Genomic DNA, 26,124 nt, shown 5'->3' with positions numbered 1-26,124 from the left:
CTGACTGTTGGTTTACTTGACGATCAAGCACTACTTCGGCTCATACTGCGCGATGCAATGACTATTTCCTCGCCTCGTGTTCGTGCAGGTAGGTCTGACAATGTCCGCTTGCCCTTGAGACGAACGTCCGGCGCAACTCTTAGTAAGGTCTACAACTATCATAAGTATGGTTCTTAACAGCAGTTGCATTCGCACATTTCCCCTTCATTCTTCATATATGGGCGACCCTTGATCCGTGGGCATTCTAACACGAGGGCCATGATACCGATTCTTAGCGTAGCCATGCCACAAAGCGACCAGAACCACTCCGAAAAACGCCGCATAAACTATGACTGTCATCTTGTATTAGCCAAAAATCTTGCGCTCTCGTACGACAAGCGCTTACCATAATTCATATTGTCGGGCGTTACAGGCTATGATCGTAGTCAGCCGAAGAAACAGAGTGCGATGTCTCACAAGTGACTTACCCTTGCTGCCGGAAAGACGTAGATCACCAAAGATTGAAAAACGAAGAAGATTGATACCATGTTACATACCATACCCCATTTACCGAGATTATGTTGTCTGTCCGGGAATAACTTGTTCAATCGTCTACGACCACCAAACAGCATGCAAGCGCACGGTATAGCTGCAACATTACAGCCTTAGCGAGCTTTGCAGACTAGAGAGAGCCGAACGAGACATACTGTACGAAATGAAGAAGAAAATGGTCGATCCACCCGTGAGAGAATTGAAAGCAGCTTGTGGGCCGAATTGCACAAGTCCCACCAAAAGAGCAACGATTACAGATAAGATGATGCCGTAGATGGGTTCCCCGAGCTTCACGGTCATGAAGACACCGCCGTAGGGTAGCATCCCGTCTCTTGCGAAAGCCATGAGCGTTCTTCCCGCAGAGATGGTGTTTCCTCTTGTTGCGTTGCTGAAGACGATAAGGAGTATCAGGATGAAAGCAGTTGTAGCAGCTTTGGAGTTGGTAGCATCCATGCAGATCTGAGCGAAGGGTAATCTGCAAGGAATTATGTCAATCAGCAATAGATCGCCAAGAGGCCGAGTGATATCCTTACCCGTAAGCGGTGCCCAAGACCCTATCGACATCGCTTATGGCGAAGAGAACGCATACGATGATAACCCAAGCAGAGATACCGCTGAAAAGGATAGTCCAGTTGGCTGCTCTTGGACCTTCTTTCTTCGCGTTGGGCAATTCCTCAGAGACGTGGTATACGATGTCGAAGCCGATGAAGGCATACGAAGAAGGTAGTAGACCGATGAGCCATGCAATGGCGGGCGAGTTCCAGCCTGTCTCGTTGGTGATACTGGCGAAAACGAAGGACTAAGAGCCCGTTAGTCACACAGCCCTTCGTGAGACCAAACCAAGCGGATTCACTTACTCCTGAAGCTCTAGGGCTAGCCTTGGCGAGTAAAGTGATGATGATGACCAGGGATCCGATTATGGACAGAACCATCAAGCCCATTTCAATTCGTCGATTTGCTCTGGCAGCAAACGACAGTCAGTGATGTCATTGCATCGCAACAATTTGTCTGCTTGAATTCACTTGGATCCGACCCCTAGAGCAGATAAAGGGGCAAACATGGTCATGGCGATGAAGATCCCATACTGCTTGCCTGGAGTCAAGATGAAGTCCGGGTTATTGACGAGGATAATGGATGTGACCATGTTGGCTGAGAAACAGTATATATCAGTCACCCCGAATGGTCGGGAGAAGCGAATATGCGAAAACGACTCACTGCAGAGAAAGGCCGCCGCAGCTATCCCGAGCCACAATCCTATAACGTTTGACATGCCGGTAAACCAACTGATGGCGGCTCTCGAACCAGGAGGACTGAGCATTGCCGCCCAATGGTATTGTCCACCAGCAGTAGGGAATACTGCGAACATCTCCCCATGACTGAGGACATTCGCCATTGTGCACGATGTAGCGTAGATAAACCCGTATACGACTGCGGTCATGAATCAGCCTCGTATCACTACTGTTGTTGTATATGACTCGACACTCACCCGCTGTTGGACCTCCGGCCGTCAAGATAGTAGCGAGACTGACGACCAAGGCTACCCAACTGTTGATACACGAGAAAGCGAGACTGAACACGCTCCAGAAGTTGAAGGCATGTTCGTCTAATGGTCTGATATCACCATGATTGTCCTGTCCTGATCCAATAGGGATTTCCGTCACCTTCATCTCTTCCGGTAGAGAAGTCTTGTCTGGTGACACTCCCTTGGAGGTACCTTCGATAGTCTGTGACATGTTTCAGGACTGCTTCAGTGTGTGTGCGGGGGCTCAAATGCTTGTCTGGTCGTTAATGACAATGAAGGTACTTGGTGAAGCCAATGCTTTATCAGTCTAAGAGTGTTACGGACGTTGACGCTACAGACTATAATTGACACTGTACCTCGCCTAAAGTGAGGCCAGATTTCGGCAAAATCGTTCCCATAGTCGGTCATCTGACGGAAAGGTAACGAGCACCAGGAGAACCCGATCAAACGGTTACAGGACGTTATGTTACCTGTTCGTACTTGCGATTGGTCCGGGGGCGGTCTTTCAGACCAACTCGCGACCCTGATAGTGCGATTGCTTCAAGGAAATTAGATAGAACATCGCTATTTCCACCAATCACGGCAATTGTTCCTGACTGGGACTCGGCAAGAGAGATAGATGGATCTGCTAGGCCGTCTAGTACATGTTTCGAGTCCTACATCATGGAACTGAATAAAGCATAGGATCACCGGAATTGCATTATAGTGAACCACGAGATGCAGGCTGGTTCGGTTAGATAAGTGATATAAGAGGAGCTTGATGTATATATAATATGGTGTCTAACGAAAGATAAGAAGAGAGATAAAGGTAGATAAAGATGTCGTACAGAAGGGTCGACGGATTGAACCCTTTAGCATCAAGCTGATGTTGAACAGGTTTGACCAATGGGATTGTTGTTTATAGAGCATTAGAAGCACAGGAGAAAGGCTTCTTGACCGAGCCAGCGCTACGAAAGAATGTACCAGTCAGCGTATGAACAATGGAAGACTGACCGACACACTTACTAGTCGGTGACGATAGCATCAACACTGGTGTATAGACCGGGACCAAGCATGAAGAGTCCGAGGAAGAAAATGATGATATTGATGATACTCATCGTGGTCATCTTCCAGTCGGCCCAAAGACGGTTCTTGTTGAGGTGCCAGTACGCGACGGCCCAGAAGATGAAACCAAAGAAGGAGTCGAAAGCGGCGGACATGATGCCGAGGAAATCTCCCATACTTGGAATGATGCTGTACGGGGGGTAAGTTGCTGATCATGCGAGCGAAGCATACTGAACACTCACTTTCCGAGGATGAAACCAACGGTCCAAATGAAGATGTCAATGGCAATCCAGGTACCCCACCCAACGACACTGTGAGAGTGTGCATGTCTACTGTTACCCAAGATCCGCTTGAAGATGTATTTAGCAGCGATGTTACCGTAGATGGTTCCGATGACGACGGTGGGGATAAGAACGAAAGCAAAGGCCGACTTCTTGGCCCAAGGTTCAGAGAGGGATCCAATGATGGGTGCTGTAGCGTATTGACCGTTGTAGTAGTATCCAACGGCGGCGGTAACGGAGAAGAGGATAAGTTGAAGACCAGTCAAACTGGCGAGAGCCTTGGGGAAATCCTGGGGTCGTTTCATCTCGGCGATGAAGGAGGGGTACTGAAAGCGAATGAAAAGCTTAGCTATCAGGCCGGGGGGAAATCATTCACGGAAGAGCACTCACCAAAATTTGACCGATCCAGAGGAAGGTGATGCTGCAACGGATGTAAGTAAACATAGTGAAGTTACGCCGCAAAGATTGATGGCCATGACTCACTTCAACACGGCATTGGTCCCAGCGACAAAGCCTGGTGCTCCTGGTAATCCAATACTTGTCTTGACCTCACCAAGCTCTGGGTAATTACCGCCGTATCCGTAGAAAGGGTGGTCTTCAATACCGGCATACACCATTGAGAGGATGATAGCGATACCCATTGCGATAGCGGAAACAACAGACATGATGGAAACATGGTTGAGGGTTCTAGGGAGTGATACGATGACTGCAACAGAAGTGGTTGGTGAGCATTCAGACCGGTTAGATACATGATCGACTTACCACCGATGATAGCGGTGACAGCTTGGAATCCGACGGTACAGATGGAACTGTCACTGAGGGTGTTGAAGACTGAGATCGCAGTCAGCTGAGGTAACAACATGAATTTGCTGCACTACTACTCACTCTTCGCTCCGGTGAAAACGTGGAAACCGACTGTGAAGAATCAGTTTAGCCCCTCGATCTGCTATTGCGGAGAAAGATAATCACTTACTCAAAAAGATGTTGTTCAACAAAAGCATCAGACCAGTAAGTTCAAAGGCGATTCTTGGAATGGAAGGCTAAATGGGTCAGGGACGTAAGCAGTTGAGCGGTTGATAGGCAGAGAAGAGCTAATACTTGCGAAGAGGATAGCAGCAATGTCACAGATATCTCGAGCTTCAGGATGTTTCATGCAGAATTGCCAGAGGATGTAACTTGTATCTGAATAGTCAAAGTTTTGTAAGCGGGAGGACCTCATCAATTTCTGATGCAAAAAACTTACACCAGGTGACGATACCGAGTCCAAATGTGATGAAGAAACCGCACACCTGAATGAAGATAATCAGTTGAAAAAGGCGAGACTACGCTATGAGAAAGGGGCAATTGCTCACCCATCCCAGGACGCTCCAACTCCAAGCTAAGGCAAGAATAGCCAAACAGACATATTCTCCAAACAACAAGAGAGTCGCTTTTTGCCAACTGAGGGTTCTATACTTGATGTCGTGGTCTTGCTCCTCGATTGCTAATGCAGTGAAAGCATCTACATCCACTTTATCATGTTGAGCCTGTTTGGTCTCAGGATCTATAACGGTTTGATCGGCGTGCTGTTCGGAAGACCGATATCAGCTTCGAAGTTCCGAGGTCTGGCTTCGCTGAAGGATGATAAGGAAGTTGCCAGCTGCTCACCATCTTGGGCTGATCGTATCCAAAAGGTCACTGCTGTACCTGTATATTGGGAAGGGAAGAGAAGGTCGGTGAATCGATAGGAAAGAGGCAAGAAAAGTGGAGCGTCGAGTATATATACATATACATACAAGGTAGATGTCACCTTGTTTTTCCATGATGCTTTTTTGCACTTTTAGTGCGATATCGAGGAGTCTGTTATTGTTCGGTCATGCATCATATCCTGTGCAAATTTCGATCTTCCTTCCCTCCCGTGTTATGCCTGCAGCCATTCCTCAGATTCCTCAGGTACAATCAACACACCTCTCATATCCGTTCTACTGCAAGTTGAGATCCTTGACTGTCGATTGATGCATCGAAAATAACCAAAAAAGTCTTGTCAGAAACCTATGTCGTGATATGTCGAAAGGTTGCTAATTGTTTGTGTTTCTCTGCTGTGACGCCGGCGTTGATACAACGGTAAAGACGCTTCATTCCTCGGAACAGGGTTATCCATGTGGGGGTAGATAGGCTGTCTTGGCGAAAGGCGGAAACGGTAAGAAATAGCTTCATAGACCATGTACGTCACTCCACCCTGAGCTCTGCGACGAGGTAAGGAAATGCGGATTTTGGCTTAAACCTTTGGGAATGATCTGCATTGCGTTGCATGGCGTCAGTCCCATTTATCTGGAATTCAGGCGGATTCTGCGTGATGCTACGTGATGCATGCATTGGCTGCGTGTTCTTCACCTACTACTTTATCGAGAGTGCAGGAACATTGGCAGGCTCATGTCAAATTTGCAAAACGCAATTGACGCTCGATGCGGCCCTGAACGGCGTGATCGAAACCACCCGCTTTTAACTTTTCGGTCAAGCCGAAAGAACAGATCCCCGCAGTCGGTGATTGGTCATATGAATGATGTACTCGATGCATCTGACCAGCATGCCCATGACGATCTCCCGTAAATCTGATTGCGAACGGCACAGCGAACGAGGCAACAATCTGCCTTACATATGCTATGCACGTAATTGTCCACTGCATAAGTCATATGTTAAGCGGGTGTAGAGTGGGTCATGGCGGCGGTTGAGACAAAACATCCCACCAGCTCTGTTGCGACATCAGCTATCACACGTGATCATGCATATGCCATGACTCACCATCGAAGATCCAACTACATCGTTCAGATCCTGAGTGAGCATCATGGGATCCCAAAATTGGTGCAGCTGAACAAGAATCAACATAACCCTCTCACCAACAAGGCCACGGACACGGGACTAACCAATTGATCTGTGCTATTCATCTGGACAGGCGGAGAATCCGAACTTGACCCAGTCGGTGGGGCTAGTTCCGGAAGATCCGACGCGATGTGCTGCTGGATGGCCTGTGGTATCGACTTGATGACACCTTCTATGTCACCTGTGGGCGTCAAGCCCGTTGCTGCCGGCGATCTGGTCGATATCGACGTAGCTTTCTGACTGCCCTGTCCCACTCTCTCGATGAAACGAGTCCGCCAACCTAGAAGACCCGCGTCCGTTTCTGTGTCGCTGTCGGGATCCTGAGTACCTTGAGGTTGCTGCCGGGAAAGCTCAATACGGTCCATTGCTCGTTGTCGTAAACGCAGAAGCCATCGTAGGTTTTGAACTAAACGCGGAGCGGCGCGACTGTGCACCGTGTCTGTGTAGATACCTATAGCTTGGCCCATTGCACCGAGGGCGATTGGTACAAGCTCGTTCTGCGGACTCATGAGAATGAGGGTGCCAAGGCATACGGCGGAATTGAAGGCGTGGTACTGCGTTCACACTTAGCTGTGAAGCCCTGGAGTTGTTCTCATTAGAGCGGAACTCACCCAGCACCACCAATGACGAGCTGCAACACTGGGATGCAGAGCGTATAAACCACAAACAATCTGGATAATGACCTGTTTCACCTCAGGTTTAGTGTAAGTCTGCACGCGAAACGCGATCAACTGACATTACTTCGCTCGACCACTGATAGATACGCTTGTCCGTACATCGTCCGCAAAGGATCAATGGGACACTCGATTAATGCTCGCATGAAGTAAGGACGATTGAGGTTGACGATGGTCTCCGAAACGATCATTGACAGGGAGAATTGCTGGATGTCGTCGTTCAGTGGGACGTCCTTCATGCCATTCAAATATGACTTACCTCAAATGTCCGTCTTAGATCACGCTTGTTCACCTCTGGGCTTTCAGCCTCCGCCATTTTGGCATCGGAGTACAGGGATGGCAGAGCTAGAAGAGCGGTCCGACATCGCAGATGGAAGGGTATGGATCTCTCAAAAGCTCGTCTGACAGTACTACGTCAAGGAAAGGAGAACTTATGCTTGCAGGGGCAATTGTTACTCACAAGGTCTCGTAAAGATCGGTGATGGTCTGATAAGCAGGTCCGGTCGTGTTCAGCACTGTCTGTAGAACACTGGCGACCAAGATCAGCTCACAAGAAGCTACAATGCCTATGCTCACGATTTCGCTATTTGCGCCAACTCGAATTTCTTGGTATGATAACTGATCAGTGATGATGTGTTGCTCACTGAAGGTTTGTCGGCCGGGAATCTCGTATCGATGAATTCGGCAGGAATAGCATATCTACCAAGGTTGTCAATTCTATATCCATGCTACACTTTTTGGCGAGCGTCAACTTACGGGCGGGAGAAGCAGTTGGCCTGAAAATGATTCAGCTCCACTTTTATGGGAAAGGGTAACACACTCTGCTCACCTGAAAAATCTCTGCCGAATGGCTTTCCCAGAATATCCGTCTGAAAGAGAGTTAGCTACCATCCTCCTACCCCGAGATCTAGACTCACCGCCTTTCTTCCACTACTTCTGTAGGCAAGTTCCATTTCTCTCCATCCCGATGAAGGCCCATCTAGATCCTCAGCGTCACACCGGCTCGACATGCACTTACAGCTTGTATGATACGCATCGCTAGCCCCCACAGAGTCCACGCAGAATCTCCATTTCTGCCCTTGTCTGTCTCCCTGCATTTTCCAATCAACCGCGTGCTCTCGGTGTGATTCCATTTAGCAACTCACAAATGAAAGTGAGCCATTATAATCTACAAAAATTTTTATGAGCCAGCTGTCACTCGTAATCTCGGGTGCACCATCACTCACCAGCGTTTGCACTCCAGCAACAGTATTGTTGGTCATGAAATGGCCTTTTGTCAGACAATCCTCAGCGCAGAGCATGTATTCCTCAGCGGAAGTATCATCTGGCCGCAACTCCAGATTGTGCAGAGCTCCCATCGCTAAAACGATGAACAAGAGACCCAATTGCTGAACATGTATCCTTGAGCGACGATGCTCTTCTCCGCTGGCTTCTAGATAGCTGAACACGTCTTGAATGATCTTTCTGACACTGCTGCGAGACACTATCTCATAGCTGACAACGACGGAGATCAGTATTTGGACGTGAAGTTTCGAAAATTCAAAGCTGGAAAACTTACGACCAGCCAAAGTATCGGTAATAAGAATCGATCAAAGCCTCGGCTTCTTCAAAAGCTGGCAAGGAGGAAGTCAGGGAATTGAAGGATGGGACGGCAGAAGCGCCTCGCCCAGAGAAGGGGAACCCAAGGTGACTACGAGTTTGCGGTACGGATGACGGGACGGTAGGAGAAGCTGCGCGCGAAAATCCCGGTGTCTCGTTCCCCTCCAGAACTTCAGCCTGTAAATCAGATATAGATGAGAATCTCTTTCATCAAACGTGTAGACTGCTACGTACATCTTTCAGCCATTCGCTCGCTGCGGATGGGCCTAGGTATTTGGAACTTCCTGTATGTGATATCACTAGCGTGCCGTGACTCTGCTCTTCAGCGGGAGATGTATGGCTGTCTTCGAATCTGACTGTATGGGTGGGCAGATGGCTAGAAGATGGCTGAGGTAGGGCTTGTGGAAGGGGTTGTATCCAATCTTGGAAGGCATCCTCGACGGGATAGTGGAAAGGATGCGAGAATGCAGTGTTGGCAGGCGAAATGGTAGGGTTGACCGGGGCTATGTCTGTTACTGTCTCTGAGTTTGGATCGATGTTGGCTGAGTCAATGAGGGATGTGTCGACGTCCGAAGGGGCTGTAGTCTCCACAAGGCGAGGAGCTGCAGGTTCCTGATCATGATTGGGCTGTGCAGACGAAGTGGGCGGTAGCGATGATGAGCTTGATCCCGCTTGTGTGCCAGATTCCGACTGCTGCGCAGCGGCTAGCTTTGCTTTCTTCTTCTCGCTACCAATTGTGTCAGGGCGAGATCTCCTGGCAGACATAGCTTAGCTAGTGCAACCCACCTCCTAGGTCCTTTCCTCGCTCCATCTGGACAAAGATGCTGACAAGCCCTCTTTACACAGTTCTCGCACGGCACTGGACGGCATGGTCCCGAATTCAGTTCATACCTAAGACCACTTCTCCGTGATTCAGCATCGTTACATACCCGTCCGGTCACATTTCAACTTGAGTCGTCTACATTCTATACGTATGGACATTTATCAGTTCGGGTCGACTGTTTCTTGACAGGGTGAAGATGACGGCATACCTGCACAATTCAAGTGGGACCTCCGCTTTCGTTTCCTGGGAGGATTCCGGGCAGAATCTTCACCGTTCGTAAGCTGATTTGACGAGTCAGACATTTGGACTATGCAACAGAACGCGGAGATGTAGAACGGAACGAGTATCTGTCAGATCAATGCTTGCATTTTCGTAGTATACAGAGGGAATTTTCGAAGGTGACAGCCCAGGGGGATCACATGTTCCTCGATAACATGATAATCCCGCTTTGCCGCCGCCGGCTTGCTAAATCCGCTTCCAGGTGTACTTAACCCCGCTACATTGGCGGTCCTCAATCCACCTTATAACGGTCTCCAAGTTTTCGCATTGTTCCGAGGCTGCTACCATGGAGAGAATCGAGAACTTGGCAGATGGCGGAAAGGAATTTAACCCATAATTGCTTGTATGTTCGACCGCCCCATTGAGGACTGGCGCATCAAAGATATAAACGTACATTTCACCCTCACCCTCGGTGGTCACTCACCCAATGACACGTATGCAGGCGAGTTAAGCGGGAAAGGAATTGCCGTAGAGACCGTGATGATTTCTGGACGCTATCAAACAGCTTCATGAGTGAACCGATTCGATCTCAATGTGTGACGGGTTTTGTCTTTCTTCGCAAGCTCCGCCGATTCTACATGAAAATGCGCCAATGTGGTGGACACTTTCTAGAGCCCACGAAACAGTGAAAAAACAAATGCATTTCCAAGGCAAATACGAAGCAATAAACAATCCATATTTTACTTCAAGCCTGTCACTATGTACCTTCAGTCATGTCGTCTCCTTTTTCGGGATGCACGTGTGCAACCGGGAGCTTCATTGTTGCGCTAGATGTCGATCAATGACGTCCATTTTACACTTTGCCCAATTGATCGTCCGAACCGGTAGCGGTGACGCCCATTGGAGCATCTTGTCGCGCTCTCTGTCTGAGCTTGTGTTCGTTTCTGATTTCTCGAGACTTGGCGACGCCAAAGCCATAGTTGTAAATGATCTGAATCTCTTCAAGAGACAATCCAGAAGGCTCGGGATAGCAGAAGTATATGAAGATGAGACCGGCCTGTCCGTGGTTCGTCAGCTGCGAGTGATATAAGAGAAGATGCTCGACTTACAAGACAGATCCCAGCATATAGGGCGAATGTAGGGGTAGGACCGATAGCGTTCATGAGGGTCAAGAAAGTCGCCGAGATGAGAATGTTGGCAGCCCATACACCACCAGCCAAGACCGAGGATCCAATACCTCTCATTTCAAGTGGGAAAACCTCTCCAACAGTCCACGTGATATTTCCGGACCCGGTAGCGTAGAAGGCGATGAAAACCACCATCATTCCCAACATCATATTAGACCATTGTTGAGGGTACACAGCTCCTTCGACCAATCGATGTCCGGTCTCGCCAGTCATCTTCCAGAAAGCAACCGAAGCAAGCGCCAGACCAGCAATCATACCAGGGTAAGTGGAGAGCAATATTCTTCGTTTACCGACTCGGTCGAGTAGGAACATAGCGACAAACGTGAAGAACCAGTTGGTTCCGGAGACGATGAGACCGACAGCGGTCGGGTTGTCAAAACCAGCCATGCTGAAAATCGTAGCGGCGTAATACACTGAAAAGGTGGAATGATCAGCATCCACCTGTATGAACGGAATTGAAATGGGCTTACTCAGGGAATTGAAACCACAGAGCTGTTGGAAAATTCCAATACCAAGCGCAGTGATAGCTGGCTTCCTGTATTTGCCTTCGGTTACTAACAGTCTCAATCGGGCTTTGAGGTTATATTGTCTGGTGAACTCAGACGACAGACCGACCACCTCTTCAAGTGCAGCGAATTTGACTGCGATGTAGTCTTCGGACATTCCTCTGTATGATCGTTGAATGGTAGCTAAGGCAGCTTCTCGCCGTCCTCGCAAAAGATCGTATCGGGGCGACTCAGGCATGTAATGACTGTCATAAGGATATCAGTGCGATTCAGGAGTCTCTGTATGGCAGCCAACTTACACAGCGGCAGCCTGGACAAGCGCAGGAGCTATACCAATAGCGAATTGAATCCTCCAACCATTATGGCCTGTGAGAGGGATACCGATGCAGTAGGACACGAACTGACCACCGGTGATCGCAAGAGATTGTATAGTGACCAAAGCACCTCTAAATCGGGTTGGAGCCACTTCGGCAATGTAGAGAGGCGCGATTGCAGCCGCAGTACCAACTCCTAGACCGAGAACCGCTCGTCCAACAATCATTTGAGGAACCGAAAATGATGCGCAAATGATGATTGCACCGATTGTGAACCAAACATCACCAATGGCTAATACCCATTTTCGACCGATCTTGTCCGCCAGAGAGCCTGACATGAGCGCCCTGGGTGACATCGTAAAGTTCAGTGAATGCTACAATACTAAAAGTGACGCCATACGTCGCACACTTACCCGAAAAGTGCACCACAGGAAGTGGCGGTAGAGATCCATTCTTTCTCTTGATCAGCAAGGATGTGTCCAAAATCGTCTTTGATGGAGACCAAAGCGGCGGAGATGACTCCAGTGTCGTAACCGAAACAGAACCCAGATACAGCCGCGACAAATGAGAGCATCAAGACGAAGGATGTCAACTGTGATCAATGAAGTCAGCTATTGAGCATTGTTCATGCGTCAAGTCAAATACCAACCTTCTCTCCTCGCTCGCCCACCATAAGTGTATCATCGTGAAGCGCGGCAGGGTCGTTTCGATTAAGGGGTCCCGTGTGTTCTACATGGGAGATCGTGGCTTTTTCGAGCTGACTAGCAGTTCGCGCTCCTAAATCAGGTCTTGGGGGAGTATAGGCTTCGATACCGTAGTTCTTCTCTTCAGACATTGTTCCAGTGATCGTATGAGGTCTGTATCTACAAGTTCAGAATGCGCTCGCTTTGTGTCGTTGTGAACGAGATTGAGGAAGAGAAGCTCCCTGTCACCTCAAGACGCTATATATATACCTGTGAAATTCCACTTTCGACACACAACCGCAGACGGTGTGAGACATATCATGCGGGAAACAACGGTCATACCCTGAGTCGCACGTCAGCCCCAGAACGTGAATCGGGGTCCCAGTGAACGAGAGTCTTGGCCCCAGCTTACCTACCTTGTCGCAACTCGAGTAGACGCGTGATGCAGCGAGAATCAAAGCGGATTTGTGCCTTTGGTGACAGCATTCCGGCAACTGAATATCGTCATCGCTGTAGCGGATACAGGAAAGCGGTGATTGACAACTCCGCTTCAAGAATCGGCTAAGGTCAAGCCGGTCCATCTCGCTTGCAACCCTTGCTGAGGGATTTGCGATCCTTACGCTATGTACACTTTTGCAAGCGCACAATGCCTGCCTTGCTTGACAGTTCGACCAGAGACTTATGTCTTGCCGTAGTGAGCCGTTCACTGGAGGATGCATCTCCATGTGCCGCGGATTCCCGGTTGCCATTGAGAATCCGTTTCGGCGACAGGTGAAAAGCAGCCTTTACCCGCCCGTTTCATGACGGTGGACTCCGGTGGAGTCTCTAAGGCCGCTGAGGATGCCTGGGTCTAATTCATCAGCGCTGGAAGCAGATTTCGACCCACGTCGACTCTCCATCTCTTTTTGTAATCTATCAAATCTTGCGCTCATTTCCATGGGATGAGCACGGAAGTAAAATGAATGTTACAATGAGGTCAAAGTAATGATCCTGATGAAACTGGTACAGCGAGATGCGCCAGAGTCATGAACACGCTTGGAAGTAGTACTTTTGAGGACGCTTGGCTGAGCATCACCAAAAGCGCGTTGAGTGTACTTTTCATTGGCCCAACCGGAAGACTCAGCCAGCAGTTGATTCGGTACAAACAGAAGTATCGAGCTATGTGAGACAATTTTGTAGCCTGAAAGGGTGATTTTATACGATGCAGAACAAGGCAATACTGCTTGACATAGATGCATACACTGAGTGAACGAAATGGTCTGCGAGTCCTACTCTAGACCTGGCGCGAGTTCTCGAGGGTCTTTCCCACCTTCAATACCAGCCTTTAATGAAACCAATCTCCACCCTCCATCCACGGGAATATCTATACCGTTAACTCCAACATTCTCGATGATGTACTGTATGGTAGGAGTAATTTGATCGGCCGTGAGGGGCACCCGCGGGAAAGTCGCAGTCTTCAAGAGGTCGTCGGAGAAGTACGTGGAGAAGTTGGCGGTCATAGCAGACACAACGATGGCTGTAAAGACCGGATGAGTGCTTGCTCTTACCACTTGCATGTCGTTACTCACAAGGGGAGATCGAGACCACTCGGATACCGGAAGGACCCAAAAAGTCAGAGAATGCTATATCAGGAGAGGGGTCAGCTCAAGCCGCTGAGGATCACAAGATCTCTTTTGCACGCTTACATTTGGTGATACCAACAACCGCGGTCTTTGTGGGACCGTACGACAGCACTCGCGCATAAGGATTAGCAGCGGCTGAAGCAAAGTTGACAATGACACCTCTTTCTTCGTTGCTGGTCCAGAAGGGAGCGTGTTTATCTGACCCGTCGGGATGATTCAAGGGTTTGTTGATCGCATCGGCGACATGGGCGTTGACAATGAAGGTACCAGTCACGTTGATGTCAAGCATCTGTGCAAGTCGTGAGTCAGTCATAGTAGGCTCGAAGAGAGGATGATCTCAGCCTAATAACTCACCTTCTTGAAATTTGGAATCGATTCTGCGATGTCGTTTGTCCATTCTCTTTTTATTGCTACTCCTGCGCAATGGACAGCTCCCTTCAAATTCCCTAAGCTTGTGACTACATCCTCCACAGCAGCCTTGACGGCATCTGAGTTGGTGATGTCCACCTTATAGTACTTGGCTTTCTCTCCGACACCTAGCTCGTTCGCAAAAGCTTGGCCCTTGTCCTCTGGGATGATGTCGAAAAGAGCGACTGACGCGCCTTGAGAAGTAAGGGATTTGGCAGTAGCTCCACCGATTCCACCGGTTCCACCGGTGATGACCTTGTTACCAATTTTGATTAGACAGATTCCAGCGTGTTAGAGGGAGAACTTGACCTACAAACGTGTTTCCGGAGATCTTCATGCTGTTTCGACAAAGTTGGCTTTATGGCGGATAGAGGGCAAAGAGTGTAGAATGAATTTGCGTCAGATTGTCTGAATTTCTTGACATGTCTTCGAGGCCGTTCCATATATAAGATGGATCAGTTCACATGCTGCGTCAGGGCACAGATGACTGTCACGCATCTTTCGGACCGAAGTAAAGGGGAGCGGAGACGAACATAAATCAAATCCAGCTGAAGTGGAAATGAAAATCATGTTAGTTCTGTTCGTAGGCGACTGACTTTTCGTATCAGCAGTCGAGAAGTGGTTTACATAATCGACTTCAACTCCGCCTCCGTAGTGATTAGAGGGATGGGAAGCGGATTTAACAGCTATGGTCACGTCTTCGGGACGCGCTTCCTCTCTACCACCAATGGCTCTGGTCAACCCAAAGCAGCGTCTACACCGTAGCGACGCATCACGGACACACATCACTGTCAATCATCGGTCCGATCCTGCACTAGCTGCGTGAAGCTGAAGCTCGAAGCGGCCTACACTTTTTCACCTTTGAGCCAGCGAACTTCTGATACATAAATTCACCATGTTTCGACAGGGTTCCGACAGTCCTCCCTCAGCTTCTCAAACACACACCCTCCTCATAGAAATAGCAAAATGGCTACCTACTTGACCCTCCCAGCCGATCTTCCAAACCATGACCAAGGGTTCCGACCCGATGAGGACGTGTCTCACCAAGTTCACACGATCGCTCAGCATTGGCTGTCTCAAATAGAACGAGCGGCTATCACCAATGACGGGGATCTTTTTGCGTCTCTCTTCGTAAAGAACGGATTCTGGCGTGACATCCTTGCCTTTACCAATGACTATAGGTCCATTCGGTCTGGAAATATCGCCAAGGCAGCCAAAGTGAGTCATTTGACTTTACTGATTATGCCGATACTGGTGTGCTAACCATGTCATAGGCTCGTTTTCCATTGGTCAAAGCACACGATTTCACCTTCGCCGTAAAAGAACCCTCAGTCGAACATCCCTTCCCCGACGTCACCTTCGTTTCCGTTCATTTCGACTTCCAGACTGAGACCGGACCAGCCTATGGTATCGCTGCCCTGGTTTACGAGGATAAGCAGTGGAAAGCTTTCACTGTTTTTACTTTGTTAGAAGGTATACATGGCCACACCCAGAAAGTTGGAGCGAACAGGGCTAGAGGGACGCACAATGCCAGTTTGTCGTACGATGAGCAATTAGACAGAGCTAGGGAATTCAAAGACTCCAATCCTGACGTTCTCATAGGTGAGTCTGCTTAATGTAACCAGAAATCTTCGTTGACATTATTGTAGTCGGTGGTGGTCATAATGGACTGGCTGCGGCTGCGCAGTTGAACACACTTGGTGTATCCAACTTGGTGATAGACACGTATAAGCGGGTGGGAGACAATTGGAGACTGAGGTATCGGTGAGTGTCACTCAACGTCCCGTGTAGCATGCATCTTGACCTTCTCGAGCAGATCACTCTCCTTACACGATCCGGTCTATGCAAACCATCTTCCCTTCTACCCATTCCCCGAAAATTGGCCGATCTTCACACCGGCTGGTAAACTGGCAAACTTCCTAGAGTCATACGTTGATGTTCTGGAGATCAACGTCTGGACGCAAGCTTCACTCGACCCTAAACGAACGAAATTCAATGAAAAGACTAAGCGATGGGATGTCTCCATCAACCGAACTCACATTAGCGGGAAACAGGAAACAAGGGAGTTCTCTGTCGGCCACATTGTCTTAGCGACTGGTCTTGGCGGTGGTAAACCGAAAATGCCTGCTCCTTTCCCCGGACAGAACGAATGGGCTGGACGAGTGGTCCACTCCAGCAAGCACACCTCTGGGTCAGACTGGACGGGCAAGAAGGCTTTGGTAGTAGGGGCTTGTACATCGGCGCATGATGTGAGTGTTGGGATGCTAAATTGAGAGCTTCACGCTGACAGCTTGGTATTCCAGTTATGTGTCGACTTTGCCAAGAACGGTGCCGATGTCACCATGCTTCAACGATCTCCAACCTACGTCATGTCAGTCGACAAGGGGATGGCCACGCTTGGTAAGCCTGATGCAGTCTTCAATGTCACTGGCATGAGCTGACAGAACCCCCTCAGTGTCTGGTCTGTACGGTCCTCATGGCCCTCCTACCGACATCGCCGATCGAATCGCCGAGAGCAACCCAAAGATTATTGCCAAATTATACCATAAACGACTGATACCACAGCTCGCCGAGCAAGACAAAGACATGCTTGACGGCCTAAAGAAGGCTGGTTTCAATGCTTGGCTGGGTCCTGAGAACGCCGGATTCCTCATGATGGCTTTGGAAAAAGCTGGTGGATACTACTTCTCTACCGGTGGCTCTGAGATGATCATCAGCGGTGACATCAAGGTTAAGCAAGGTGAAATCGCTTCGTTCGATCCTAAATCTGAGATCACCTTCAAGGACGGTTCAAAAGAACACTTCGATGTGGTCGTCTTCGCTACCGGCTACACCGGTTTCCCTGACACAATCCGAGCGACCGTCGGCGAGCAATACGCGGAGACTTTCAACCCTGTATGGGGTCTTGACGAAGAAGGTGAAATCCGAGGTGTCTCTCGAGAGTCGAACATCCCAAATCTGTTCTTCCTCGTTGGTAATCTTTCCGCTTGTAGATTGTCTTCGAAGACCTTGGCTCTTCAGATATTAGCGCAGAAGGAAGGCTTATTTGGGGAACGATATACTTACGCCAAGCAGAAGGCGGACGGTGATATAAGCGATTCTACGGTCTTCAAGGCTATCAACGGAGTTAATGGCCATCCTCCTGTAGTCGAAGACACTGTGTAGATGGGGGATTACAATGAGATAGAGGTTTTTCAGCAGTATTTAGGGACACTTCATTAGCATGTATATGACAGTTGAACGATGATAAAAATCTATCGCGGGTTTTCAGCATGAGAGTGTTGGCATCTACAATTGCAGAGTGATCCTTGTACCTCACTAAAGATACCGGTATCATGCGTTCGAGTTGTCATGGCTGCATGGCTATTAGAATTGACACAACATATTGTCCAGGTTGAATGTTTCCACCTGTCCTGTGCTGATCTACGAGGATCTGAGGGAAATCGCGGATATAGTAGTAAAGCCTGCTTGACTATATTGAGCTAGCCAGAGGTCTGCTATGGGGCAATCCACACAATGCATCCGCGTCTATGTTGTATCTATGTAATCTAGTACCTTCCCGCTCAAACCTCTGTAGTGATCACTTCCCCTTGCTTGCTGGTCGATTCTGACCTTTTACCTGCACCTTGCTCATGCACTCGCTTGGATCGAGCGAGTTGTCCGGCTCTCATTTCCTCCGATTTGCGAACGCCAAAGTCGTTCGTAAATAGCTTGGAGATCTCGTCGACTGAAATACCCTCTACAAGGCGTGGACCCGTATCAGCAGAGTGGCTATCGATGTAACGCAAGATGACTCACTCGACTCAGGATAGCAAAAGTAGACGAAGATGTAGCCGATCACACTGAAGCCGAGATACAGACAGAATGTCCCAGTGGGGGTTATATTTTCCAGCTCGGATAGGTACGAAACCGATACCACCAGGTTGGCGATCCACACAGACACCGTGGAGATCCCAGATCCCGAAGCTCGAATCTCCAAAGCTAGGAACTCTGATTGATACCAACCGAGATAACTGTAACTCATTCCATATCCAATGACAAAAAGGACGATACCGCCGATAAGCAGACCAGCGATGGTGTGATCGTAGTCGTAGCCGGTGAGCAGTCGGTGATCCGTGTCCTCAGTCATGTCTGGCAAAGGACATTAGTTTTTGATAGTATCGGAATCATCTGTGAACTCACACCAAGCAGCAACGGAAGCCCATACCAACCCAGCCATCATGACCGGCGCGAATATCAGAACTAAACGCCTTCTTCCTACTTTGTCCACTATTGACATTCCGATGAATACCATGACAGCGTTGATGCCAGACGGGATGAGTCCAGCTGCGGCCGGGTTGGAGAAGCCGAGCAAACCGAACAATGTGCCGGAGTAGTACAGTAAGGTGTTGAAACCGGTCAATTGACTGAAGACCTGTAAACCGCTGACGCTGATAATAGCTCTTCGATAGGGTTTGTGGGTCCATAACCGCTTAGATCGCTCCCACAAGGTTAGTTCTCGTTGCATTGAGGTAGTAGCAGCGACATAACTCCGAGCTACGCTAAGCTTTAAGTCCAGGATCTCGGGTGTGGCTTTCTTGTAGATCTGAGCGAAGACTTTGGCCGCTTCCTCCTCTTGACCACGGAGGATCAATACTCGAGGCGACTCCGGTAGGAAGTGCATCAGCGACAGTTGTATTATCGAGGGCACTACTCCTAACGCGAACAGGATCCGCCAGCCGTGTCTTGTGGTTTGTACTCCAGATCCAACTGCGCTCGAGACCACTTGACCAAAAGGGATGAAGAAGGCGCTGTATGATTTGTCAGATGTTGCTCATCGTGGAGGATAACAAAAGCTCACTTGATCCCGATGCAACGGCCTCGAACAGCCGTAGGAGCAAGCTCGGTGATGCTGAGTCCCTATCAGCAAGAGTACTTTCGAGCGCTCAGTCTGGAGAATGCTTACTACAACGGCGCAATCAAAGCAGCAGCACCAACTCCCACGCCGAGTACAAGTCGACCAACGATAATCTGGGCGAGAGAATAACTCGAAGCGATAAGCACAGCGCCAGCAGTGAAGCTGTATAATGGTCAGCTCGGAGCGCTACCGCGACACTATACGTACAACATGTCTGCAATGAACAAACTCCATTTTCGACCTAGGCGGTCGGCCAGTGGACCGAGGATCGCAGCACCGAATATAGCTCCAATAGTGGTTCCCGCAGTCACGATTTCTTGTTCCGAGCTCGATAGCTCCTTGCCGCCCAGGTCGGTACCGACTAAAGGTAGCGCACTCCCCACTACCCCAGTGTCGTAGCCAAAGAGGAATCCACCAAGCGCCGCTACAAGTATCAGGAAGATGAGATACGGTGTGACTTTGTCTTCGTCTTCCGCTTGCACTAGCGATTCATCCTGTCCGGGGATGATCAGCACTGATTGTTTCTTTTTCAAAAGTTGACCTACCGCCAGATCAGGCTGAGTATTCTTATTTCGCCATTCGACATGTTCTACTTCGGGCCCTTTTCGCCAATGAGGGTTGGGATCGTTGGCTGTTGCCGCAGTCTGATTGAATCGCGAAGGCATTTTTGCTGTGATAAGTAACTACGCTGCTAAGCAGAAAGGAACATCCAATATGATGAGGTTTACTGGAATACACACAATGTCAGAAAACAGTTGGCATCCGGCATCTGCAAGTGCATGGCCCAAATTTTGTGTACGAGGAGTGAATGACTCAGGAGGGCTCACCAAGGGGTCTCCTGCGAAGTCCCACGGGTCTACTCGAAGCGGTAACAAGGTGTCCTGTGCCGTCGGCTTAGCGAGCGCCTCTTACGTTTGATCACTTCGGGCGGAATAAGTTGATGATGTAACAGTTGAAGCGGAACTCTGCGGAAGCGGATATAACGTTTTGTCCTGATCGAACCGTCTTGAAGCGGAAAAGAAGGGCTGCAAGTTAACTTAATGCTTGGCTTGCCATATGTGAATCCGCATCTCCCCAATATCGATCTGCAACAGCGCCCGGATACGTAGGCTGTTACATACCATCCTGTCTCCGATGTCAACACCGTCATTTTGTCTCTGGTGGACATATCGGTGGCAAGTCAAACAAGAAGTATATCACCAAAGTGGTCTGCTCAATTTCATGATTCGCGTTTCTGAGTATACTATACGGTCACAGCGTAGATGTGCCAAAAAGATACAAAACTAGTCTCACCTACACGGCTTTCCCTGGTTGACAAGTAATACAACAATCTCCTCAATCCAAGCCAGATCTCCACGTCGCCCCCTCTCCGTTGAGTCCCCAGGCTTGCGTACTCATATCGTGAACGGTAGTTCTTCTGAGATCTCGCTTGTATTTTCCAGCGTATTGACCCGGCACCGAGCGATGTAGGGTGCAGGTGTTATCCCACACGACTAACGGCGACGTGAGCTGCGTCATCGAGACTGTATCACTCACCAAGATCGCCGACATCCTTCCATTGCACCTTGAGGGTGAATTCAGGCTTCCCTGCATGCGTAAGCAGCTCGTGCAATTGCTTTTGCCCTTCCTCCATGGGCATTCCTTCAACGTGATGAGCGTGCGCGGCGATGTATAAATTCGTTCTGCCCGATGGTTCATGTGTCTGCACCAGTTTGTGCTTGCCGAAGCGATGTTTCATTGGGTCGAACTGAGTTTCAGAAGTGACGTTAGATGGATTCTATGATGTGAACCGGAGCAACTCACTTCATCAGTGTCCAATAATGGATTCAATTTCCCATTTTCGTCGATGTTTGCGTTTCTCCTACAATTTAGTTGACTATTGCATACGACCCAATCCTTGATCTCCTCCTTCCTCTCCTCGTCCAGAGCAGCGTATGCACTTCGCGTATCCGCAAATTCCGTATCTCCCCCTAGCCCTGGGGGTGGTAATTCATGCGCTAAGAGGAGGGATATCCCGGCACGACGAGGATTGAACGCGGAATCGGCGTGAAAATGATAGTTGCATCGCAGAAGCAAATCTCGCATGCCGCCTGGTTGCATGACCGTCCCATCGGGATTGACGTTTCCGACATCGAAGAGACTGGAAGATTAGTTACACTCGTTCGGGGAGGCACTCACTAATCACTGCTCAGCCGATTCTTCTGCCCCAGACCTCCAACGAACGGAGCAATGTCATCCAGATCTCCAAATAGATGAGACATCTCAACATGTTTAGCATCGTTCAAGCCGGTTTTGCGGAACACCAGGACGCCATACTAGTCTTTGTCAGCTTTTATTTTCGCACGACTTAGCTTACTTTGGCTAATCCTCCTTTGATTTCCGCGACTAATTCAGGGGTGATTGACGTGAAATCGGCAACGGCCTCCGCGCCGAATGTGGGGTGCAATGGTCGAAACTGCACCAGGGGTCCAGCGATCTTGGACTTGAAATCGGGAATTGGTGTAGGAGCAAGCAGTTGAGCGGTGGCCATGGTGGACTTGTCTTCTTACCAGGGGATGCAGAGAGTCAAGAGGCGTATCCATGTTCGAGATGATATATACGAGATTTTGCCCCATTCCCACCAGGTCATGTGCCAGACGTGCGAATCCATCGGAGATCTCGGTCCGCTTCCGTTTTGAATCGGCATATTTCTCCTCCAGTAAGAAAAATATGTCCATTCATCGGGCATCAGCCATACCAAGTCGATTACCAAGCTTGAACCCACGAGATCTGGGTCTGGTCGATGAGGGGTATTCGTGGGTAGCTGGGGGACTTGGGGAGATATTTAGACAGTGTTGAGAACATGGATGCATGGATGTGTAATACCGCCTACATACTTTTGAACGATCTCCACCTGTTATCTACGTTGCTCCCCAAATATTCCGCAATATCGTCCTGACTTCGGCAGCCTTCCTGTAACTCACGTAAGACAAACAGATATGTTCCCAATCTCCTTGCCGTCTTCACATCCATCTCAAGCGACTCCGTTCCGCCATCCGCCCCCTTCTTCCACCTCAGCGTCGTAGCCTCCGTGATCGCTTCCAACGTATACCCTTTCTCGTGTATCACCCCTACAATCGCTCGCCAAGCGGCTCTAATTTCCGGCAGCACCATGAAACGGTCGTTGGACTTCAAATGTCTAAACGCGAAACCGTACGTTTCGGCTAAAGACTTGTTCTCGTCAGTCGAGAGCATGAAGTTTGAGCATTTGTCAATGTAGGTGAGGTACGAATTATAGTCCAAGTTGAGCGAGACAGCGTGTGCGGTGAGAGCAGGAGGTGCAAGTCCAGGCGAGGGATCCGGTCGATCGATCTGCATGGCATCGGTATCGGACGGAAGGGAGGCAGCGACTGACTGTGATGACGACTGCGCATCGGAAAGTAGTTGAGAATTTGTCAGTGCCAGTTGGAATGCGTTGTCGTGCATTTCGCTTAGCTGAGTTGGAGTCGGCAGTCCAGATGGGGAGGTATATGGATGGGACATCGGGGAAGGGGTATTCAGCTGAAGACCGGCCAGCGAGGGTGTAGAGGAGGAAGGTCGTTGGGTAGGAGGAGGAGTTAAGAATGGAGGGCGCATCGTAAGCGGGATGTTAGGCATTGGAGGCATGATAGGGAGGTTGAGTTGTCGCAGCGCGGTGTTGACGTTGTCGGCCATCAATCTAAGGTAGTTTCCTTGTGCCTCCAACCCTTTCGCGTGTTCTTCTACTGCTTTTTGGTAATCTGCGACAGTCGTGATCTGCGTAACGAGGTGATCCGCCATGATTTGCGACTTCTCCAGACGCTCAACACACTTTTTCTCCCCTTCCGCATGAGCATTGGTCACCCTCTTGCACTCTGCTCTCTCCTTCAACAGCTGCTTTCGCTCCTTGACCGTGGCCCTGATCTGCTTATTGGCCCAATCTATCCTCTCCACCATAAGCCTAGAGCTTCCCTCTGCACCCCACTTTTTCATCTCTTCCTGCCATAGTGGATCGTCAGGGGGTATCTCTGCAGGAGGGAGATCATCGTCGAATTCAAGATCGTCCTCAGTCACCGATTCGTCGATTTCGATGGATCTTTGAGGTGGAGGACCAGTCATCTGGCCGGCAGGGAAGCGATAGTTTGAGTGAGGGACCTGTGGATATCCGCCTAAAAGTCGTATCGCATCCTGCATTGTCAGCTTGGTCTGTCCATCCCTCACTCACTCCAAGTTTCAAATTGACACTTTGCGATTTGATCGAGAAAGTTACCGACTCATCCGAGTGTGTCGCTTTCAATACTCGCGAGGGAGGGATATGGATCTGATTGTCTTTGATAGTGGCTTGGGAGGAGTCGGCTGTGTCTTTCATCAACATCGCTTCCATTGCGGATATACAGGACAACTCACGGTCTCATCGCCTTCAGATGGTTCTGCCCTTTCTTTCCCCTTCCCCTTGAAACGTTTCTGAGATACCTGTGAAAATGGATTAGCTTTCACATTATCGGGACTGACGCCTGAGCACTCACCGGAGGAGCAGCAGTCGACATTGTATCTCCCTCATCTACGACCGAACCAGACACATGAGTCGGAGCATACTGTCGACCGATGGTCTGAGTTTCTGATTGCGTTTCAGGTATAAGAGGATCGTCAAGGTCCTATTAATCTTCTTTCAGCAGTCATCTATGCTGATCACTCATCTCCGACTCACCGGGGAATCTCGGTCAATACTATCCTGAGCCTTTCGTTTAGGCGATGCCTGGAGTCGAGTTGGTGGGAGAGGCTGCTGTGTTGGGAGATTAGCCAGATGTCCTGCTGAATGGCCTGCGGTATCGTTCACGGGCAGACTTACCTCGCTTGTAGTTTCATCTTGATCTTCATAGATCGCGATCGCAGATGGTGAAGGCGAATGATCTCGAGACGGATTGATCGATCTAGCGTTGGGGATGATGGGCTGTTCGACCTAGCAGGGGCAGTGATCTTAGCATATCAAATGCTCGAGATCAAACTCGAGAAGTATCGGCGTACTCACATTCTGCAATTTCCATTGGGTCGTCTCGACAGGCTCTACCTCCTCTTCGTCCTCTCTCCATCCTCCTCTTCGACAGCTGTCAAATCCGCTCCAGCATATGCTACATCAGCCGGACGCCCCTCATCTGACGCCGAGGACTGCTCATCATCTATGGTTTAGCATGTCATATGTATTCTGGGAATGGATGCAAGTAGAATCAACTCACATCAACCGCGATATCACGCGTTTGTCGGTTTGACGGAGTTGGATTTTGAACCCGTTGAGACTAAAACACGTAACATCTCGTCAGCGCAATCGCAGCGGACAAAAGCGAAAAAACTCACTTGATTTGACCTGCTTGAACTCGATCCAGCATTACTCGATTGACTCTGTATCGTCATGTCAGCTCAGTAAAACCCTATGAGGATGGATCGGGTGTCAAAAAGGGGGTATACTGACAACCTCTCGATCACAACCAGTGAAGATACTTCCCACCCGCTGTTTGACATCAGCTTGATTCACCTAATCACTGATCCTATAACTCACTCTGAGAAAGTTCCCAGCGTGCTGTGACGCTGACAAGGGTCCAGATGTCGACTGCGTGCCAGCGAGGGACGGTGGAAGGCTCTGACATGGGTGTATATAATCAGCTCACTGCTCATAATGCCAATCGACGTGAGCACGCAGCTGAACTCACCGGATAATCATCTTGAAGTCCTCCTGCCAATTGCGAGTACGTAAAGTCGGTTTGTTGAGTACCAAACACGATACCCGTTTGCTCTACAGCTTGGCTTGGTCTGGGAAAGGAGTAAGAGACCGCTGGCTGGTTACTCCTGTGTGAGACGTTAGGTTTCCAATGTCTCTGGGGCGGAGAGGGTGGTTCTGACACCGGTTGGGAACCATCATCAGGCAACAGGGGACGATCCCTGGGCAAAAAGGGCTTATCAGGCCTAGACATGATGATTATAGCTTAGTAAGAGAAGGAGATGAGAGAGATGAAGGTGAGAAAGATGAGAAGAAGAGTTGTGAAGACGAATTTGATGGGGATGTTGAGAAATGGTGGTGTCATAGCGTTGGTGCTGAAAATGAGGTCCTTTGGTACAACAAAAACTTTCAACTCGGCCGTCTGATTCCTGCGTTCCAACCAAAGCCGGCCAGGACATCGATGATAGCTTGTAGTTGAGCTGGAGAAGCTGTATTGGCATTTCTTCCCGGGGGTTAGGGGTTACAAGGGGTTCCCGGGGCGGGGGTTTTCTGCCTGAGGGACTTTTGAGAAAAACGATCGATGGCATCTTGTAGAGATTTAAAAACGCTACGGGGATCTGTAGCTTGATTTTCTCCAGCCGCTTTTTGTGACGAGCTACAGAGGAAACGGTGCTATGGTGGGGCACTTCCCATTGCGCGCTTTTGGGGGGCGGACTTAAAGGAGTGACTGATGCATAAGGCATATAACTAACTACTGGATACATACTGAGAGACCACTAGAGGTTGGGAAAGACCTCCTGCATGGAGAACAAGTTCTAAGGTCTGTGGCAATTGATCGAGGTACTTCAGTTTAGGGGTTAGGGGGTTACAGGGTGGTCCCGGGGGGGGGGTTTTTTCCGGCCGCCCCCTAACTCATGTCTCGGGGGGTGTTCAAATGATCTGTAAAGTTGCATGAAGCTTCTTACATGTCTCCTGATGACAGTCTTGAGCTCTCCTGGACGGGAAAACATCCTACCGACTCTGCATCGGGGGACTTTGGGTAACGATTTTGGTGAAAACCCCCGACTCGGGGTTAGGGGGTTAGGGGTTAGGGGTTAGGGGTTAGGGGGGTTAGGGGGTTAGGGGTTAGGGGTTAGGGGTTAGGGGTTAAAGGGGTTAGGGGTTAGGGGGGTTAGGGGGTTAGGGGTTAGGGGTTAGGGGTTAGGGGGTTGGGGGTTAGGGGTTAGGGGTTAGGGGTTAGGGGTT

General features: G+C 49.4%; 9 protein-coding genes across 9 annotated transcripts; 1 reads left to right on the top strand and 8 right to left on the bottom strand.

Moving 5' to 3' along the window:
• Positions 1–204: 204 nt before the first annotated feature.
• On the bottom strand, positions 205–2,264 carry I303_101466 (uncharacterized protein; the record flags this gene model as incomplete). The annotated part of the gene is made up of 9 exons (XM_065968349.1): positions 205–332; positions 386–413; positions 468–628; positions 687–1,006; positions 1,065–1,330; positions 1,389–1,491; positions 1,554–1,680; positions 1,747–1,959; positions 2,018–2,264. The coding sequence occupies 9 exons, from the start codon at positions 2,262–2,264 to the stop codon at positions 205–207; spliced, it is 1,593 nt and encodes a 530-aa protein (XP_065824421.1).
• Positions 2,265–2,951: 687 nt separating this feature from the next.
• On the bottom strand, positions 2,952–5,028 carry I303_101465 (uncharacterized protein; the record flags this gene model as incomplete). The annotated part of the gene is made up of 12 exons (XM_065968348.1): positions 2,952–3,000; positions 3,059–3,286; positions 3,340–3,704; positions 3,769–3,799; positions 3,862–4,084; positions 4,141–4,209; positions 4,264–4,293; positions 4,352–4,418; positions 4,481–4,560; positions 4,622–4,667; positions 4,731–4,943; positions 5,026–5,028. The coding sequence occupies 12 exons, from the start codon at positions 5,026–5,028 to the stop codon at positions 2,952–2,954; spliced, it is 1,404 nt and encodes a 467-aa protein (XP_065824420.1).
• A 1,045-nt stretch (positions 5,029–6,073) lies between these two features.
• On the bottom strand, positions 6,074–9,635 carry I303_101464 (uncharacterized protein; the record flags this gene model as incomplete). Its single annotated transcript, XM_065968347.1, has 19 exons — positions 6,074–6,109; positions 6,160–6,225; positions 6,282–6,791; positions 6,849–6,920; positions 6,974–7,117; positions 7,171–7,312; positions 7,372–7,440; positions 7,488–7,610; positions 7,668–7,687; positions 7,741–7,780; positions 7,829–7,866; positions 7,930–8,002; positions 8,057–8,079; positions 8,138–8,405; positions 8,470–8,687; positions 8,745–9,237; positions 9,297–9,369; positions 9,440–9,475; positions 9,542–9,635. The coding sequence occupies 19 exons, from the start codon at positions 9,633–9,635 to the stop codon at positions 6,074–6,076; spliced, it is 2,538 nt and encodes an 845-aa protein (XP_065824419.1).
• A 770-nt stretch (positions 9,636–10,405) lies between these two features.
• On the bottom strand, positions 10,406–12,394 carry I303_101463 (uncharacterized protein; the record flags this gene model as incomplete). Its single annotated transcript, XM_018405745.1, has 6 exons — positions 10,406–10,609; positions 10,662–11,152; positions 11,210–11,490; positions 11,545–11,904; positions 11,973–12,151; positions 12,209–12,394. 6 exons carry the CDS (start codon positions 12,392–12,394, stop codon positions 10,406–10,408), a joined length of 1,701 nt encoding a protein of 566 aa, XP_018266026.1.
• A 1,116-nt stretch (positions 12,395–13,510) lies between these two features.
• On the bottom strand, positions 13,511–14,609 carry I303_101462 (uncharacterized protein; the record flags this gene model as incomplete). Its single annotated transcript, XM_018405746.1, has 5 exons — positions 13,511–13,758; positions 13,811–13,864; positions 13,928–14,153; positions 14,219–14,527; positions 14,586–14,609. The coding sequence occupies 5 exons, from the start codon at positions 14,607–14,609 to the stop codon at positions 13,511–13,513; spliced, it is 861 nt and encodes a 286-aa protein (XP_018266027.1).
• Positions 14,610–15,238: 629 nt separating this feature from the next.
• Positions 15,239–17,437, top strand: I303_101461 (uncharacterized protein; the record flags this gene model as incomplete). The annotated part of the gene is made up of 6 exons (XM_018405747.1): positions 15,239–15,490; positions 15,547–15,874; positions 15,922–16,036; positions 16,089–16,521; positions 16,576–16,672; positions 16,728–17,437. 6 exons carry the CDS (start codon positions 15,239–15,241, stop codon positions 17,435–17,437), a joined length of 1,935 nt encoding a protein of 644 aa, XP_018266028.1.
• A 398-nt stretch (positions 17,438–17,835) lies between these two features.
• I303_101460 (uncharacterized protein) lies at positions 17,836–19,834 on the bottom strand (the record flags this gene model as incomplete). The annotated part of the gene is made up of 7 exons (XM_065968346.1): positions 17,836–18,011; positions 18,071–18,403; positions 18,455–19,062; positions 19,113–19,163; positions 19,218–19,331; positions 19,377–19,663; positions 19,715–19,834. 7 exons carry the CDS (start codon positions 19,832–19,834, stop codon positions 17,836–17,838), a joined length of 1,689 nt encoding a protein of 562 aa, XP_065824418.1.
• Positions 19,835–20,504: 670 nt separating this feature from the next.
• I303_101459 (uncharacterized protein) lies at positions 20,505–21,699 on the bottom strand (the record flags this gene model as incomplete). The annotated part of the gene is made up of 5 exons (XM_065968345.1): positions 20,505–20,662; positions 20,706–20,916; positions 20,973–21,309; positions 21,393–21,430; positions 21,526–21,699. 5 exons carry the CDS (start codon positions 21,697–21,699, stop codon positions 20,505–20,507), a joined length of 918 nt encoding a protein of 305 aa, XP_065824417.1.
• Positions 21,700–22,037: 338 nt separating this feature from the next.
• On the bottom strand, positions 22,038–25,132 carry I303_101458 (uncharacterized protein; the record flags this gene model as incomplete). The annotated part of the gene is made up of 12 exons (XM_018405750.1): positions 22,038–23,321; positions 23,392–23,487; positions 23,574–23,639; positions 23,693–23,821; positions 23,875–23,949; positions 24,016–24,126; positions 24,196–24,271; positions 24,401–24,460; positions 24,519–24,563; positions 24,634–24,672; positions 24,755–24,801; positions 24,872–25,132. The coding sequence occupies 12 exons, from the start codon at positions 25,130–25,132 to the stop codon at positions 22,038–22,040; spliced, it is 2,289 nt and encodes a 762-aa protein (XP_018266031.1).
• Positions 25,133–26,124: the final 992 nt, after the last annotated feature.

Source organism: Kwoniella dejecticola, chromosome 2 (assembly GCF_000512565.2).
Source record: "Kwoniella dejecticola CBS 10117 chromosome 2, complete sequence".
In the NCBI taxonomy this organism is placed as follows: Eukaryota; Fungi; Basidiomycota; class Tremellomycetes; order Tremellales; family Cryptococcaceae; genus Kwoniella; species Kwoniella dejecticola.
This window is presented reverse-complemented; position numbering and strand designations above follow the sequence as displayed.